Raw genomic sequence first — 17,157 nt, 5'->3', positions numbered from 1 at the left:
TCTGCTATTTCACGGTACGCCTACCCTCCCACCCATACACCCACCCCCACCACCTGTACTGGAAGTCCCTATCCTCTGACATCCTTTGGTTGTCTCCCACGAACACTTCTATAGGCTTAATGCCATCCCCACCCCTACATCATGTACCTGAGCTTTCTTTTCAGGTACATAACGCTTCTATCCCCCACCCCAGGGTCTCACAGGCCCACACCTCCCACACCCTCAGGGTTGGCACACTCAACGTGGGCACACTGAAAGGTATGTCTGGTGAGATTGTTGAGATGCTTAAACGGAGATGTGTAGATTTGTGCTGCTTCCAAAAAGTAAGGTGGAGAGGAGGTTCTGCAAGGTTCCTCACAGGCAAAGAACATAGGTACAAGATTTTCTGGGCAGAGAACACTGACAGGGTTGGGAGCATGGGTATACTTCTTGCAGAGAAATGGGTTAGTGAAAGTCTGCGATAGAATACTTAAGATTAGATTAGTGCTACACCATAGGTTAGCAATTGTCTTGACCTATGCCCCTCAGTCGGGGCTACCTGATGGACAGAAAGACCAATTTTATGACACCCTCTTGCTGACTACCTCGTTAACGAACGACAGGGACCTTCTCTTTGTGGATGGTGACTTCAATGGACATGTTGGACAACATGCAGGGGGCTTCCATGGCATACATGGAGGCTATGGTTTTGGTTCCCGCAATGAGGAGGGAACCAGGCTGCTGGAGTTTTGCGATGCAAATGATCTTATGGTTTGCAATACTAACTTCAGGAAACCTGCCAGTCACCTAGTCACCTACCATTCTGGCAGACACACTAGCCAAATTGACTACATCCTCACCAGAAAAGGGAAAGACAGCTGCTTATAAATGCCAAAACCTTCCCAGGTGAAGAATGTACCCACAACATAGACTAGTAGTTAGTGACTTCAGGATAGGGCTAAATGGATGCCCAGAAGACGACCAGCATGGAAGAGAAGGGTCTGGAAGCTTAAGGATCCTGCAAATGGACAGAGATTTAGAGACCTAATACTCGAAGCCTTTGACGAAATAGAGGGGGATATAGCATCACATGATGTGGAAGACAACTGGAGGTTTCTATGGAACAACCTGCTGAGGGCCACTGACCGGATCTGTGGATGGTGCAAAGTTCCCTTTTGACCCAAGGTAACAGGGTGGTGGAACAATATTGTTGACAGGGCCATTGGGGGAAAAAAACAGGCTTGGAAGGACTGGAAGAATGGTGGTAGCAAGGAATTGCATCAGACTGCCGGAAGGGAAGCTAGGAGACAGGTTTGTTTAGCCAGCGAGGAGGCAGATGAGAAAAAATTTGCCAATGTTCTGCACTGTGAGGACCAAAGACTTGAGGTATTTCGTGTTGCAAGACAGTGTGTGAGATAGAATCGTGATATCGTAGGAGAGAAATGTGTCCACATGGATGATGGCTCACTTGCATTAAACAAGGTCTCAAAGAGAGAGGTTTGGAGACGACACTATGAAAGTACATTATTTACATTATTTACATTAGAAGGATATTTGTCCTCATCTTATTTTTTGCTAACAACAAGATGACAAATATCCATCAAATGTAAATAATGTAAATAATGTACATAATTCCTCATCTCCTAAGTATAGAACTCCACTATGAAAGGTTGCTAAATAAAGAGAATGAATGGGAGAAAGAGAGTCTGCCAAATGCCGACCCAACAGAGGGACCAGCTATCGAAATTGAGAGTACCTTGGTAGATAAAGTAATTAAGGGTATGAAGACAGGGAAAGCCCCCCAGCCCATCAGGAATCACCGCAGAGATGCTCAAAATATCTAGCGGTGTCAGCTATAGCCTAATCACCCATATAGTCAACCAGGTGATACATGAAGGAGTCATAACCAATGACTGGTATAGCAGCACCATAGTCAACTGCTACAAAGGTGAAGGTGATGCTTTAGATACAATTACAGAGGTATCAAGTTGTTGGTTGAGGTAATGAAGGTTACGGAGAGGGTCATAGCCCAACTAATTAGGGAGAGAGTCAGTCAAGATGAGATGCAGTTTTGGTTCGTGCCTCTGGTAAGACAGCTGCAGGAGAAATACCTAGCCAAAGATAAACCTCTGTACCTGGCTTTCGTTGACATGGAGAAAGCCTTTGACAGGGTCCCCTGATCCCTTATCTGGTGGTCGATGAAGAAACTAGGGATAGTTGAATGGTTAGTGAGAGCTGTGCAAGCCATATACAGGGATGCTGTCAGTAAGGTGAGGGTTGGCAACGAGTACAATGAAGAATTCTGGGTAGGGGTAGGGGTCCACCAAGGATCAGTCCTCACCACCCTCTTATTCATCATAGTCCTCCAAGCAATAACAGAGGAATTCAAGACAGGATGCCCCTGGGAGCTCCTCTATGCTGATGACCTTGCACTAATTGCTGAGTCACTACCAGAACTAGAGGAGAAGTTTCAGGTGTGGAAGCAAGGATTAGAATTGAAGGGCCTTAGAGTCAACCTAGCTAAAACCAAAATCTTAATAAGTAGGAAGGCTGACAAACCACAAATCCCTTCAGGTAGATGGCCCTGCTTGATCTGTAGAAAAGGTGTAGGTAGAAACTCTATAAGATGTACCCAGTGTAAGCTATGGACACATAAGAGGTGCAGCAATATCAAAAGAAGGCTAACTGGGAAGATAGTTTTTGTATGTGGCAAATGCTCAGGAGCAATAAACACTGAAAATGTGCAGAGAACAACTTCTGTCATATTCCAAGGAGAAAAACTACAAGTATTTGATAGCATCCGTAAACTAGGTGACCAAGTCAGTAGCGGGGGTGGATGCTCTGAAAGTGTAGCTGCTAGAATAAGAATAGCCTGAGCAAAGTTCAGAGAGCTCCTACCTCTGCTAGTGACAAAGGGCCTCTTGCTCAGAGTATAAGGTAGACTGTATGACGCATGTGTATGAACAGCCATGCTACATGGCAGTGAAACATAGGCCATAACTGCTGAGGACATGCGTAAGCTTGCAAGGAATGAAGCCAGTATGCCCCACTGGATGTGTAATGTCAGTGTGCATACTAGACAGAGTGTAAGTACCTTGAGAGAAAAGTTGGACTTAAGAAGCATCAGATGTGGTGTGCAAGAGAAATGACTGCACTTGTATGGTGAGGTGTTGTGAATGGATGAGGACAGCTGTGTGATAAAGTGTCATACCCTAGCAGTTGAGGGAACCTGTAGAAGAGGTAGACCCAGGAAGACCTGGGATGAGGTGGTGAAGCATGACCTTCGAACATTGGGCCTCACCAAGGTAATGACTAGTGACTGAGAGCTTTGGAGATATGCTGTGCTTAGAAGACCCAACAAGCCAAGTTAGACCATAACCTGTGGCCTATGCCAGTGGTGTATAACCAGCCCTCTTATGAGTACCCTTACTTCATTGGACAGTAAACTCTGCTTGCGAAGACCTGTTGAGGCAAGTGAAATCAAAATCACTGACATGGCTGATGACAGTACCACTTGATTGGCGCTCATGCAGGTTGAACGTTAAAAGCACCATCTGAGCATGATCGTTGCCAGGGCTACTGACTGGCTCACGGACCAGTGGCATGTAAAAGTACCATTTGAGCGTGATCGTTTCCAGCGTCGCCTTACTGACACATGTGCTGTTGACACGAGAAAAACAACATTCAAGCATGGTTGTTGCCAGTGCAGCCGGACTGGCTCCCATGCAGGTGGCACATAAAAAAGACCTTTTGAGCGTGGTCATTGCCAGTACCACCTGACTGGCCCTCATGCCGGTGACACATAAAAGCACCCACTACACTCTGGGAGTGGTCGGCATTAGGAAGAGCATCCAGCTGTAGAAATTCAAAGGGTCAGCCTTGTCACACTGTGTTACGGTGAATATCCCCGAGAACTACGTTAAGGGTATACGTGCCTGTGGAGTGCTCAGCCACTTGCACATTAATTTCACGAGCAGGCTGTTCCGTTGATTGGATCAACTGGAACCCTCGACGTCGTAAGCGACGGAGTGCCAACAACAATATATGTGTGTGTGTAACTATTCATTTATTAATGAAATATTATTATAATTGAATCATTGTTACTGGTATTGATATGTAGTTAAGCTGTTTGCAACCACATGGTTGCTAGATCCATCTCAATGCAAGTTACCTTTGAGTGACCAATGTCTTATAAATGAAATTTGATAAGCAAGAAGCTTGGTGTGTGTGTATGTGTGTGAGAGACAGACATAGACAGACAGACAGTGAACAAGAGAGAGTAAATGTTTCTGTACATGTTACAGCATCACAATGTGAACAATAATGTTGATTATATTTGTCTCTTGTCAACAACGTGTTTCATAATTAATGCTTTTGTTATATGTGAAGATAGTAGAAAGCAAATAAATAACTTAAAAATCAAATAAAGGTTTACGACAGGAAGTATGTGCTGCATACAAAATACTGCCTCCATAACTCTCTTTCTGTCCATGCCAGCATGAGAAAATGAACTTAAGAATGATGATATAAGGATGATGATAATGATGACAATGGTGGTGGTGCTGGTGATGGTAAAAAAGAGAGTTTAGCACACCCAGTGAATCAACAGATGTTACAAGGGATGGGTATGTTGTACAGTAGTTTGTGTTCAGAGCACCCAGCTGTAAAAACTGCCACAGTAATAACAACATACCCAACGGCAATGGGTGGTTTTCTCTATCTTTGTTTATGTCAGATAAGGAACTACAGTGGATGACAAGATGAAAGAGAGAGAGAGAAAGAGAGAGAGGGAGCAAGTCATTAATTGTCACTTTGTCCAGCTTGAGTTAATCAATCCACCCTAAGTTATCTATCAATATCTATCTACCATCAACATTACGGTTTGTGGTTTCATCAATACTGATAATTAATGGTGTATTATTGAGTCTTTGGGTGCCGCAAGCCAGCTGTAAATATTTGCCAACTGTATGCATCAGTACCAGTTACATAAAGAATATTTGTTTTTTTCTGATAATGCACATGTGAACAAATGTGTGTATGTGTGTGTGTGCATGTGTGTGGCTACGTATGTGTGTGCTCATGTGTATATTGTTATATGTACTTTTGAAAGAGATACATTAATTTTGCAGTCAAGTAGCAAGAAAACTGAGAGCTAATGATCATAATTTCAAATAATATTTCTAAAGCCTTTGTTCTGTGCTCTAGAATAAGAAACATTTCTTCAATGTGTAACTGAAACAATTATTTCATCCATGCATAGAAAAATAGATGTATACTAAACAAATAAAAGAAGGTATGTATGATTCATTTTTCAATGAGTGTAGGCATGATTGTGTGATAAAAAGTTTGAGTGCATCTTTACAGGTGCAAAAACATCATGTATTCACCATCATGTACATGTATTTACCATCATCAGTATTTTTACATTTGCTTTTTCCATGCAGACATGTGTAGGACAAGACTGCTTGAGGCAGTATTCGATGGCTGAGTGCCTTTCCTGATGCTAACCACTATTTGTTTTCAAGGAAAGTACTTTATTCCACTGATCTTCTCATATTGAACCAATTGCTTATAGACATAAACAAATATCATTACTGCACAAGTGATATCAATGCAAAGATATGCAAAGACCAACACATATGCTGTACAGTTTCCATTTAGCAAATTTCACCAACAAGACATTAATCACCCTTAGGTTATAATAGAATACATTTTCCCAAAATGTCACACTATCTCCTTAAAAAAAAAATGAACAATTACCATTTTCCCCTTACTGTTGTAAAGTTGTAAATTCCTTCTAAGAGTGTTAACTCCAATCATGATGTGAAGCAAATGAGATGAGAGATAAATCTCCCACCAGATTATTCTAGATAATCCTAACATCCGAATAGCTAGGTTAACTGAGGAAATGAAGAATAAGGTGTCTGTCTAGCAGATTTGAAATGACAACTTACAAACAGGAGATTCAATACTTTATACATTTGGTCATCTTATTTATTCCTCCTCAGGAAAAGATGACATGTATGATAAAAACGTTTTTCCCCTTGGGTCTGTGACATGCAGACAAATTCTTTAGATTCTCAAGCACCATTTTCTTTGAACTTAAATCTTGTTAATTTTCCAAGGGCCTCCCTTCAAATGGAATTGACTGCAGTTAAAGGTATATTATTCTCCTGCTCAAATATGAAGATACTGCAAGAGAGAGGAGCCAACCATCCCAAACAACCTTTAGGATGGTTATGCAACACTGAAATATCTGATATTACAGAAGCCATGCTATCATGTTACACCAGAATGTGGATAAACAATTCTTCTTAACAGAATTGTTAACTCTGTATATAAAGAAATGAATAGTTAAAGATGTAATATGCTTGATCATAGGGTTGATGTAGGACAAAACAGCAACAGATAAAGTAATCGCTATTAGATAGCCGATCACTTATTTAATGACTACATAGTAGCAGACATTTGAATCTCAAATTTATTATGCTTTAACAAAAAAAATGGTGTATTCATGAAATAAAGCTGACAAATTTGGTGTTTCTCTACTCTTCTTCTCTAGATTTCAATCACAAGTGGGTAAATGGAAAAAATAGAGAAAGAACATAAAAAAAAGTTATAAACGAAACCTACAGTCAACTTATTACTTGAAATCTCCAGGTTATTCTTACAAAGCCATTTTGCACATTCTCAGAGAGGAGGAGTACAATTAAGACATACCATTTGTTCTTTCCCATTCACTGCTGCTGCCACCGATGATGATGACAATAATAATAAATTTCAAAATTCCAAAAGTAATATTATTATTATTATTATTATTATTATTATTATTATTATTATTATATCATGCAAATAATAATTATGTTTAACATGCCAAACAAAACAAGCTCTCTAGTTTAACACCAACACCTGGCATTTGGGAACCCTTAGTGGAGTTCAGTTACTTTGGAACAAACCACCACTCTCACAGTTCTTCCCCCTCCCCCCACTACCAGTTTTCCTCAACCATGTTTATTCTTGCAGACACTGACTCGTTGTTGTTTAACCCTAGATCAATCCTGATTAAACAGATGTATAATCGAAGGCATCCAGCCATGACCATTCTGTGTTTTCTTGTATGCAGGGAACCTAAAATGGTATGGTTTGATACAAGAGAGACTTGGTAGCTATTTCTAGCAGGCCAAGTGACTACACAAAGCACCTTCTAGGCATCAGTCACATAAATCTCACCAATCTCAGAAGACCTGCAAATTACGGCAACTGCCTCTCCTCCTCTTTTTAACTTATGAAAAATAAAACTATACAATTCCTACAGAAACAAAGACATAATCACACAAAAACATAATTGTGTATATGAAATAAGAAATGAATTGGAAAACTTAGCACTACTGACACCTTAATATTTGTAAAACCTCCTTACCTCTTTATTTATTTTTTTTAACTATCCCTGTATAATACGCTTACTACACATGGCCATCCAACTTGCTACAAAAAGCAACCAAAACTTCAAATCACTCCCTGCCAGTAGCAGCTTGGAACTGCAGCACCCCCTATTTCCAGTCAATATTATCAATAATATTCAATATAATAAGTCCTTCTTTAAAAAATTCTTTCTTTAAACTTGTACATTATATAATCCTTAAGCTTCGTTTCAGTAGCCATCCCTTAGTTAATGAAAAAAATACAAAAATCCTTGTATAGCACTGTGCGCTTCACAGTTCCAACAATGTGGAGCACTGCAAGAACGACAGTGCCAATCCAAGTGTTCCAGTGAAGGGTAGTGTTCCTTTTTGACTCCGCATGTGTTGTGCTTAAAAATGTGTTTATATTCTTGAATGTGATAAAGTGTAGAATTAGATTATTATCCTGCTTCCTGCTTCAGTGTTGCTGCCAGGATTTGAAAAATAGGGCACATTTCCATCGCCCCCACCCACCCATTTCGTGATTTAGGGGGTATTTTTTGAAAAACAAGGGGGAATTCATGGTGGTGTTCAGTGAACAAATTAAACACTACCTGGCAGTGGCTAAAACTTGAACCGATCAAGTTTATGTATAAATTTTCTTTTTATAAGTTTGTTTCCTTTTACACAATATTAAAACAACAGCTCAAAATTTTGTGAAGCAGCACCCCAACTAATTTTATCAACGAGCCACCACTTAAGGAAAAGACATCAAATAATATAGTCTTATATACCCTTAAGACAGGATAGTCATGGTTGGAATGTCTTTGATCATAGGTCTGTTACATTGTGATCGAACTGGAGCTAAACAAAAGTAACTATAAGTGATATAAGTCAATAAGAGAGCCATTATACGGCAGCAATTTTCAATTTTTCTTTCACCAACAGCACTCTAAATAAGGCATTAAAAGTGTTACTGTACACCACTACCTTTTTAGCAGTTTTCTTATATAAAATATGTCAAAACTGTTTTAAAATAGAGATTGATGCAAGCATTACACTTTGACATAAAGGAACACATATTCAATGGTACACATGCATTTAAAAAAACTCAAGTGTTTTTAAAATCTCTTGACACTTTCGGAGTTGCCGCAAAAACTTGCAGCACACCTACATACAATATATGGCACCATATTCGCCATATAAGCGTGCTGTGACACAAAAATCAAAAAAAGATCTGCTCTCCATGGTCATGCTGCCCATTAGAAATAGCATCTAAATCTTCCTCAAATCGCACCCTCCCATCTCTAAAAACGGAAGGACACATTGAACAATGTAGTAGTCCAGAGTACACAATGTCTAGAAAAAATACAAGAAAACCATGGCTGGATTGCTTTTGATCACAAGTCTGTTTAATCAGGGCTGATTTATGGCTGAATAATTAATGGTAAGATATAAAATCCCACTAAGGTTGATTATTTATGATGAATCATTCGATACATGAAGGACAAATATGACAATAACACCATAACAAAAAACATGTAAACATTGATTGTCATAGTTGAGATGATAGTGATTACAATGTTTCTGTTGTTTAGCAACAGGTCAGCTCAATAAAGCAAACCTATGATCAAAGTATTCCAGCTGTAACCATCCCTTCTTCTTAAGAATATCTAGAACAACTTTATGCACTATGACAATAAGATGTAATGACTGTGTTTTGACGGCCACTTTAAGCAAGTCAAGTGACCACAAAGAGGATCCGTCCTTGGCTCATACTTATAATGTTTGATGGTGGTGATAACAATTGTGATATCAATAAGGATAGGGCTATGTTATATGGTGATGATCATTATTACGTGGGTGATGGGATGATGGTAACAATAGGATAATAACAAAATGTTAAATAAAGGAAAATTAAAAATTTTAATAAAATATCAAAGCTACGAATTCTTCCAGTTTTCATTTGATTTTGTTTTAGATTGTTTCACTTATTTTCCTAGATCGAATAGTTGTCACATTTGATTATTCATAACTTGCTGGAAATATTTTTACAGCTACGTACCATTCCCACCATCAACCTCCCAGTCATGAAAAGAAAATGACATCTCATCTTCAGCAGGGCATTTCAAAGAAGGCTATGCTGTGTACCTTGACTAGGTACACAGCTTAAGAACTTTAGCTGTTTTGAATTCATTTCTCTTTAATCAGTTATCCAAAACATTAAACTTGAGTGTTTTTAAAATATAGCAATTCTTTTACAATAATTCTTTTACTTTTTAATGGTAGTCATAACTTTTAAAAGGTCTTTATTTCACTCTTTCTGGAATTTTAACACTGAAGGGATCAAACTATGATGGAGATTATAAAAGTAAGAAAAAGGCTTCAATTAAATTTAACAAAGTAAATAATTTATTTTAGTGCTAAATATATTTACTTTTGACAATTTTGTCTTATGTTAGGATTTTCTTCAAATATTTTTGTAACTATTGATATTTTCTTATAGCTGGAACAAGTTGTTGTTTTTGGCCCAGGTCAACCTTGACTGAACACACTTATGGACCAAAACTGTAACCAGTACATTTTGTTTTTAGACACAGTTGATCTCAAACTATGTGTCGTTCCTTTTTTAAGTTTTTAAAGAATGTGAGAGCGAGACTTGGCAACTATTTCTAGCAGGTCATGCAACCATTTAGTGGCTACTTTACTAGCTTATAATTAGAGTTGAAAGCCCTTCCTTCTTTCTGCAACACACTCAACTACTAGGTGAAAGTTGGTTCCAAAAAACATTTTAAACACATTATCTCATATCAGTAATTCTGCGTCTCGATTTCAAAACTACTATGTCTCTCTTCAGTCAAATCAGACAATGAAATATAATTTAATTTGTAACATTTAAAATCAGTAAATTATATTATTTTGTTTCAACTTTCTCTAACAAAAAGGTTCTGTCCTAAAAGTTACATCTTCCTTCCTTACAGCAACTTTATTCCAATATTTCAACTCTTCACATCAAGATATGCCAACACACACACACACCTTCACTAGTTTCTTCAGATTCTACTCCTTTGTTATCAAATATTGCCCTTGTTATGAATGTGCAAATGTAACTACTAGGGAACAGAACTAGATACTTGATAATGCATAATCATATTGACATAGGTAGGGCAATAAGCAATTGATAAGCTTTAGAGCAGGTAACATAAGAACATGTCATAGACAAGGATCAACATGCAACATAATGCATAAAATCAGTGTTGCACCAAGTTATACATACATAGACATACTTTTATGTATATGAGTGTGTGTATGTGTGTGTGTGTGTGTGTATATATATATATATATATATATATATATATACATACACATAAACATGCTTGTGTGTATGTGTGTGTGTGTATTTGTATATATATATATATATATATATATATATATACACACACACACACACTCACACAACCAACTGTGTATGCGCATATATATATATATATATATATATACACACACACACACACACATATATATACATATACATGCACACACAATTTTACATGTCTGCATAAACATGCCTAAATACAATACACACACACATGCTTACAAATGGAAGTAAAAGGCACTCAATACATTGTATATTGTATAGAGGGTATATTTATTAGGAATCATTCGATGATTCATTCATTTGTAACAAAGACGTGAATCACCAACTGATTCTTAATGCATACATGCATACACACACACACCTATTTACATGCATACAGATACATATATATGTGTGTGTGTAAGCATCCAAACTTATAAAACTAATAAATTAAAAAGAAAAACATTATTTTGAAATATGTATGTTTGTGATTTTGAGTACTGGTGGTTTATTTATCTGCATGTGTACTTGTCGCATGTGAGTATATACACATGAAGTAAAAGAGAAAGGTTATTCTTCTCACTGACGTATAATAAACACACTAAATTGACAGAAATATGTAGCTAAAACTATTATAGCTGTTGCTATTATTCTTATTATTGTTGAACTTGAAAAAATAGCTTACCTTCCCCATCACCAATGTGAACTCTGGCTGATGATGAAATGCGTGGCATATTTCCACTGAGATCAAAATAATTAGTCTACCAGGTAGCAACATGTGAAGTGAATACAAAAGCAGTACACAAAGAACTCGAAGTTAGCAGCATGCAACTGTAGGTAAATTTCTCAAAATTACAAGGTGCTGCCCCAAACTCACCATCATCCCCATCAGTGACAGCAGCAGCACCAACAACAACGATGATAGGAACAAGAGTGCCACATCAGCAGTAGGTGTTCTCTAAACAGGTGTTCTTCAAACTGCTTGCCAGTTATAGACGAGATGAAGAAATGAGTTACCTTAACAACGCAGACAATGCTGACCAAACACCTCACTTGTTGCTGCTTACAACACTTAAGCAGCAGCGAGAAAAACTTGACTGACAATTAGTCACAAAGAAAAAAAAATTATGTATGTACTTTCATCAATATATCAGCAGAAAGGTGAGGCTCTTACTCCGTTCAGGTTGATGGGTAAGTGAAGCAGTCATCAAGACATGGGCTGATCTTTGGAATTATTTGGAGTTTGTTATTAAATGTATACGAGTGTCTGTGTGTTACACTCCCCATCTTGTAATGCTGAATCTACACACATACACCTGTATTTACATAAATGCACAGGACAAAGAGATAACCAAGCTCTACACGCAGCTGATAAAATGGTCAGATTAATGAGATGGTGGATAATGCAAGTAAATCTACAAATACAGAGAAAGGGCTTCATGAGATATCTGATGAGATGCTAAAAGCCTCTGGATGGGAGTTGGGTTAACACTCATTACATATCTAACCAATAAAACAAATTAACTAGAAAACCAGCAACAAAATTAAAGGAAATGCATAGAGTAAAGGGACATTAGCACTAATGTATTAAGTAATGAAGGTAGTAGAGAGAGTTACAGCAAAACTAATACAGAGAGAATGCAGTTTGAGTTTGTTCAAGGATGTGTAACCATAGTTTTTTTCAGATAAGCCACCTGTGATAGCAGTGCTTGATAAAGAACAAATATATACAATTTTTGAATAAAAAAGTAGTTACATAAACAAAGGTTTAACTAATATATATTGATAATGTGTTCAATGATGCAAAATGCAATTAATCCCAGAAGTTAGCTCACAACAGAGTAGGTGATTATGACTACATACAGTACCGCAAAATAAAGTATTGTAAAAATTTAACATTATTTTGGACATATCTATGATCAAAGAAAAGCTCTGGAGAATTATTAGAAAAAAATAGTGAAAGTAATGAATTAATAAAATTTTCAACAGAAAAGAAAACAAAGAAACCATTTATACAAACACAAACAAACACAATGAGAGAAGATAAAAGAGACGGTGTGGGTACATCAATGTATTTACAAGCACAGAAATGTGTCTAATTTAAACAAGCCAAAATTCACTAATACCTATATCAGAAATATATCTGATACAATAAAGAACACTGAAAGTTGTTAGAGGTTCTTTATAAAAAAAATATATTTATTTTTTCTGTAAACAAAATAAACTGTCATTACTATGAACAACAAACACTGCCCACCAGACTTATGAAAACCAATCCTTCAAGTTGTTTACCACAGTTGAACTCACAGACAGGAAACCTGAAATCTGAAATTGCCTAAGGGATGGAACAAGTGAAATATTGAATGTTCACACATTCACATTAGTAACCTAAATTAAATGAAATGTTTCAAACCTGGAAAAGAAATAAGGTTAAAAACAGCATGAAGGGAACAAACACAAACTTCATGGTGCTTTCCTAAAAAAGCAGATGAGCTTCAGTAGATATGAGTGTACGGAGTAATATACAGAAGTGCTGTCATGACAAATCAACCATGCAAGTGTTTTAAGATATGGATGGCAGGATCATTCAGAAAAACAATTTCATGAAATCCAAGCATAGTGATTAATCAGATGTTGATTCATTCAAATACATTTTTCTTTGCTGTCAAATACTTTATTTTTACTGGTTTTAGCCAGAGTCTGTGGCCATGCAGAAACACTACTCTTGACCTTCTCTTCATAAGCATCTCTGGTGAAGTAGTGTGTTAGACAGAGCTGCTCTTTATGTTTCCTGCTATGATGTGAGTTCATCTGGTAACTCAGGTAAAAATTTGTCCTAATGTTCTTTAAAAACACCCACATCTACATCACCAATTTCTGAGACTGTTTAACAAAATGTTGAAAAGCTGTGGGCCCTTGAAACCCAAGTTGTTACAGTACTCTGTCCTTACTCTAGATGGAGAGGACAGGATGTTTAGTACTATGCAGTGACATCCAGTTTCAATACCAAAGTTGGGAGCTAGACCATCCAGGATCTTTCATATATATATATATATATATACATCATCACTACCTGGATGTATATATATGTATATATATGTATATAATATACATCATCACTACTTCATCACTACCTGGAGTATGCAGACAATACACCCTATTCAGCAACTCGATTGACCATATACTCAGAGGAATCAGCAAAGCTTGGCCCTCAGGTTTGTTGGGCAAAGACCAAGTTGATGCATATCAGTGATGGCCCAGACTCTCTCCCTCTCCTTATTGGCTCCAACATCATGAAGTTTGTCAGCTCTTTCATCTACCTGGGCTCCACAGTCATCAACAATGGAGACCTGACCTCAGAGATCTAACATAAATGTTATCTGGTTGCTGGTGTTATGTACCCCCTATGGGAGCCCCTTTGGCACCACTGCTTTATCACCTGGAAAACAAAGCTCCACATCTACAATGCATTGGTCTTCTCTGATCACTTCTATGGAGCAGAAACACGACCTCTCATGGCCCCATGGCAAAGAGGATCAACAGCTTTAATAGTAGAGTCCTGAGAACCATCAAGAACATCAGATGGTGCAATCATATTTCCAATTAAGAAATGTATGTATACAAGCATCAGTCCACAATCTCCCACTTCATAGCTATCTGCCACATGCGCTAGAACAGATATGCCCTCTGCCTCCTGCTAGATCATCCTACCAGGGCCTTACTCTCATTCAGCACAGCGGACATGATTAAAGAAGATCTCCAGAAGCTCAACATCATCTTGAGAAGTGGCTGGTATGGGACCGCCAGTAATGGGGAGCACTGGTTGACCAGGTTGATTCTATGCATGATGATGCCTCTGAGACCACAAACCTGCAAAAGAATGAAGCAAGCAAGCAGCTTCTTTCTAGGAGTAAAGCTTCAGTTCTTTTAGCCTCTCCTGGTAGCTGGACTGTTTCACCAAACTTCTTTGTGTAGTGGCATTGGAATGCATGGAGGTCCACTGTTAATTTGATACTTTGTGGTGACCACAGTTGAGAGCAGCAATAAACCACATGACTGAAAAAATGTTCTCAATAAGAGTAGCCTGGTATTCTTCTTCCTTGATCTGAATGATTTCAGAATCCAACCAGCTACTCACCTGCACAGTGTTGCCATCTTAGTAATATGCACATGAAATGTTGAATCATTATTCATGTGGATTCCCCTGTCAGAGATCAACTCTAACTCTAGGATGGCACTACTCCCTGTTCCTGTATATTCCAATTGCTGATAGTAGAGCGCTTGAAACTTCTAAGCATTGAACTGGATTTTATTTTAATAAGCCCGCTTATATACTAATATTCAGATTTTTTTTTTTTTTTACTGTTCTAGGGTGTCATCAGTGTCCTTGACCACCTGCAATACTCTCATATCATCTGCATAGCTGGTGAAAGTGTCTGACTGCATGACTGGGGGCATGTCTGAAAGAGCTACCACAAACAGTAGAGGTCTCATTACATTCCCCTGAGGAAATCTGCTGAGAATTGATGTCTCCTCAGAGAGCACCATTGGCTACAACTGTCTCACTTCTACCTTTTAAACTTTCTATAGCTGCTTTATATGTGGCACGGGCATGTGACACAAGCACAGGTGCTCTATATGTGTCACCAGCACAGGTACTTTTTATGCAACACTGAAACAGGTACTTTTTACGTGACAACAGCACCTACGGGCCTGCAAGACAAGGACCTCTCGGCTGAGATAGAGAGTGAAGGACATGGCCATAAGGACATGCCTGTATGTATGGATGGTCATGATTTTACTTAGCTTGACATGTCTTCTCAATCACAGCAAATCACCAGAAGTCTCTTTCCTTTGTCATTTGCTGAGTGAAGCCCAACATCTGAGGATCCTTTTTCACCACTTCATCCCATGTCTTCCTGAGTCTATCCCTCCACAAGTTCTCTCCACAATTTTTTTATGCAGCTGTCTTCATCCATATGCATTACATGGCCATACCAGTGCAGTCTTCTCTCTTGCACACCATAAATTATATATATATATATATATATATATATATATATATTAGAAAAAAATTAAGGTACTCAGAAATCTGGATGGTTGTACATTTACAGATTTTTATTAATATGTCACATCTTTTATATGATTTATAAAAGATGTGACATATTAATAAAAATCTGTTAATGTACAACCATCCAGATTTCTGAGTACCTTAATTTTTTTTCTAATTTATAATTCCTGTACATCACCTCCAAACCTTCCGATATATATATATATATATATATATATATATATATATATATACACACACACACACACACACAGATATAATTTTCAATTCCAGAAACTGAAAAATACTCAGCTGCTCCTCTGAATTACACTTTAGTAACATAAGTAAAACTTGATGGGGAGAAATAATAAATGAAATAACATCAAAGATTTATTAAACAGGTTATAGTTTCTTTTCTATATCTTGTAAAAGAAAGAAAATGTTTAGTTTTTATGATCTAAACCGTATTTTGATAGAGAGGAACATGAAGGTATGTAAATCAAAAAGTCCAGTGTTCAATCCCACAGGGTGTCATCTTAGGCAGGTCTCTTTTACCATAGCTTCAGGCCAACTTATGCTTTGTCAGTGATATTAGATAACTGAAAACTGATAGGAAATTTGTCAGATGGACTGTACCCTGTAAGTGAAAGGTTTGGCCTTGTCACACTATGTGACTCTGATTCTGCCTAAGAATTATGTTAAGGATACATGTGCCTGTGGAATGTTCTGCCTCTTAAGTGCCAATTCAATGAGCAGGTATTCAAACAACTAAATCCTCAAGCATGAGACTTACAACAATCCACTCATTCAATTTTATTCACCATTTAAAAAAATCTTAATGGCTTCAAAAACAACAGCAGCAGCCACAAGAGGTGGTGGTGGTGGTAGTGGTGGTCTTTCTCACATTAGTATAACTTTCACTAAACTAACATTGAAAATATTTTTAAGGGATTATAGGCACAGACATGATTGTGTAGCAAGAAGTTTGCTTCCCAGCCATGTAGTTTTGGGTTCATTCCAACAGTGTGGCACCTTGGTCAAGTGCCTTCTACTACAGCTCCAGGCTGACCAAAGCCTTATAAGTGGATTTGGTAGACAGAAACTGAAAGAAGCCCATCATATATATATGTGTGTGTGTGTGTGTGTGTGTACACGTATGTGCATGTGTTACTACCTGTCTCCTTGCTTTGGCACCATATGATAGTTGTAAGTATGTGTCACTGTTATGCAAGTGGCATCCTTTGTTCCTAACCTTCTGTGCCATGTCTGGTCATGGAGAAATATTACCACACTTGGAAACAGGTGAGGGCTGACAGCAGGAAGGGAATCTGGCTATAGAAAATCTGCCTTGACAAATTCTATTTGATCCA

General features: G+C 37.8%; 1 protein-coding gene across 8 annotated transcripts in view; it reads right to left on the bottom strand.

Moving 5' to 3' along the window:
* LOC106883769 (phospholipid-transporting ATPase ID) overlaps nucleotides 1-17,157 on the bottom strand; it is a 211,530-nt gene that overhangs the window by 68,863 nt on the left and 125,510 nt on the right. The window contains exon 1 of one of the 8 annotated variants that reach the window (XM_014934895.3): nucleotides 11,423-11,808. The exons of the other annotated variants lie outside the window; for them this stretch is intronic. Coding sequence (XP_014790381.1) covers nucleotides 11,423-11,471 — 49 coding nt within the window. The 5' untranslated portion in view covers nucleotides 11,472-11,808. Of the gene's footprint in view, nucleotides 1-11,422; nucleotides 11,809-17,157 lie in introns of those variants that run through there. 8 annotated transcript variants of the gene reach the window in all.

This window comes from Octopus bimaculoides, chromosome 2, assembly GCF_046866305.1.
Source record: "Octopus bimaculoides isolate indiv1 chromosome 2, ASM4686630v1, whole genome shotgun sequence".
Classification (NCBI taxonomy): Eukaryota; Metazoa; Mollusca; class Cephalopoda; order Octopoda; family Octopodidae; genus Octopus; species Octopus bimaculoides.
The sequence above is the reverse complement of the archived record's forward strand: the minus strand, read 5'-3'. Positions and strand labels throughout refer to the sequence as shown.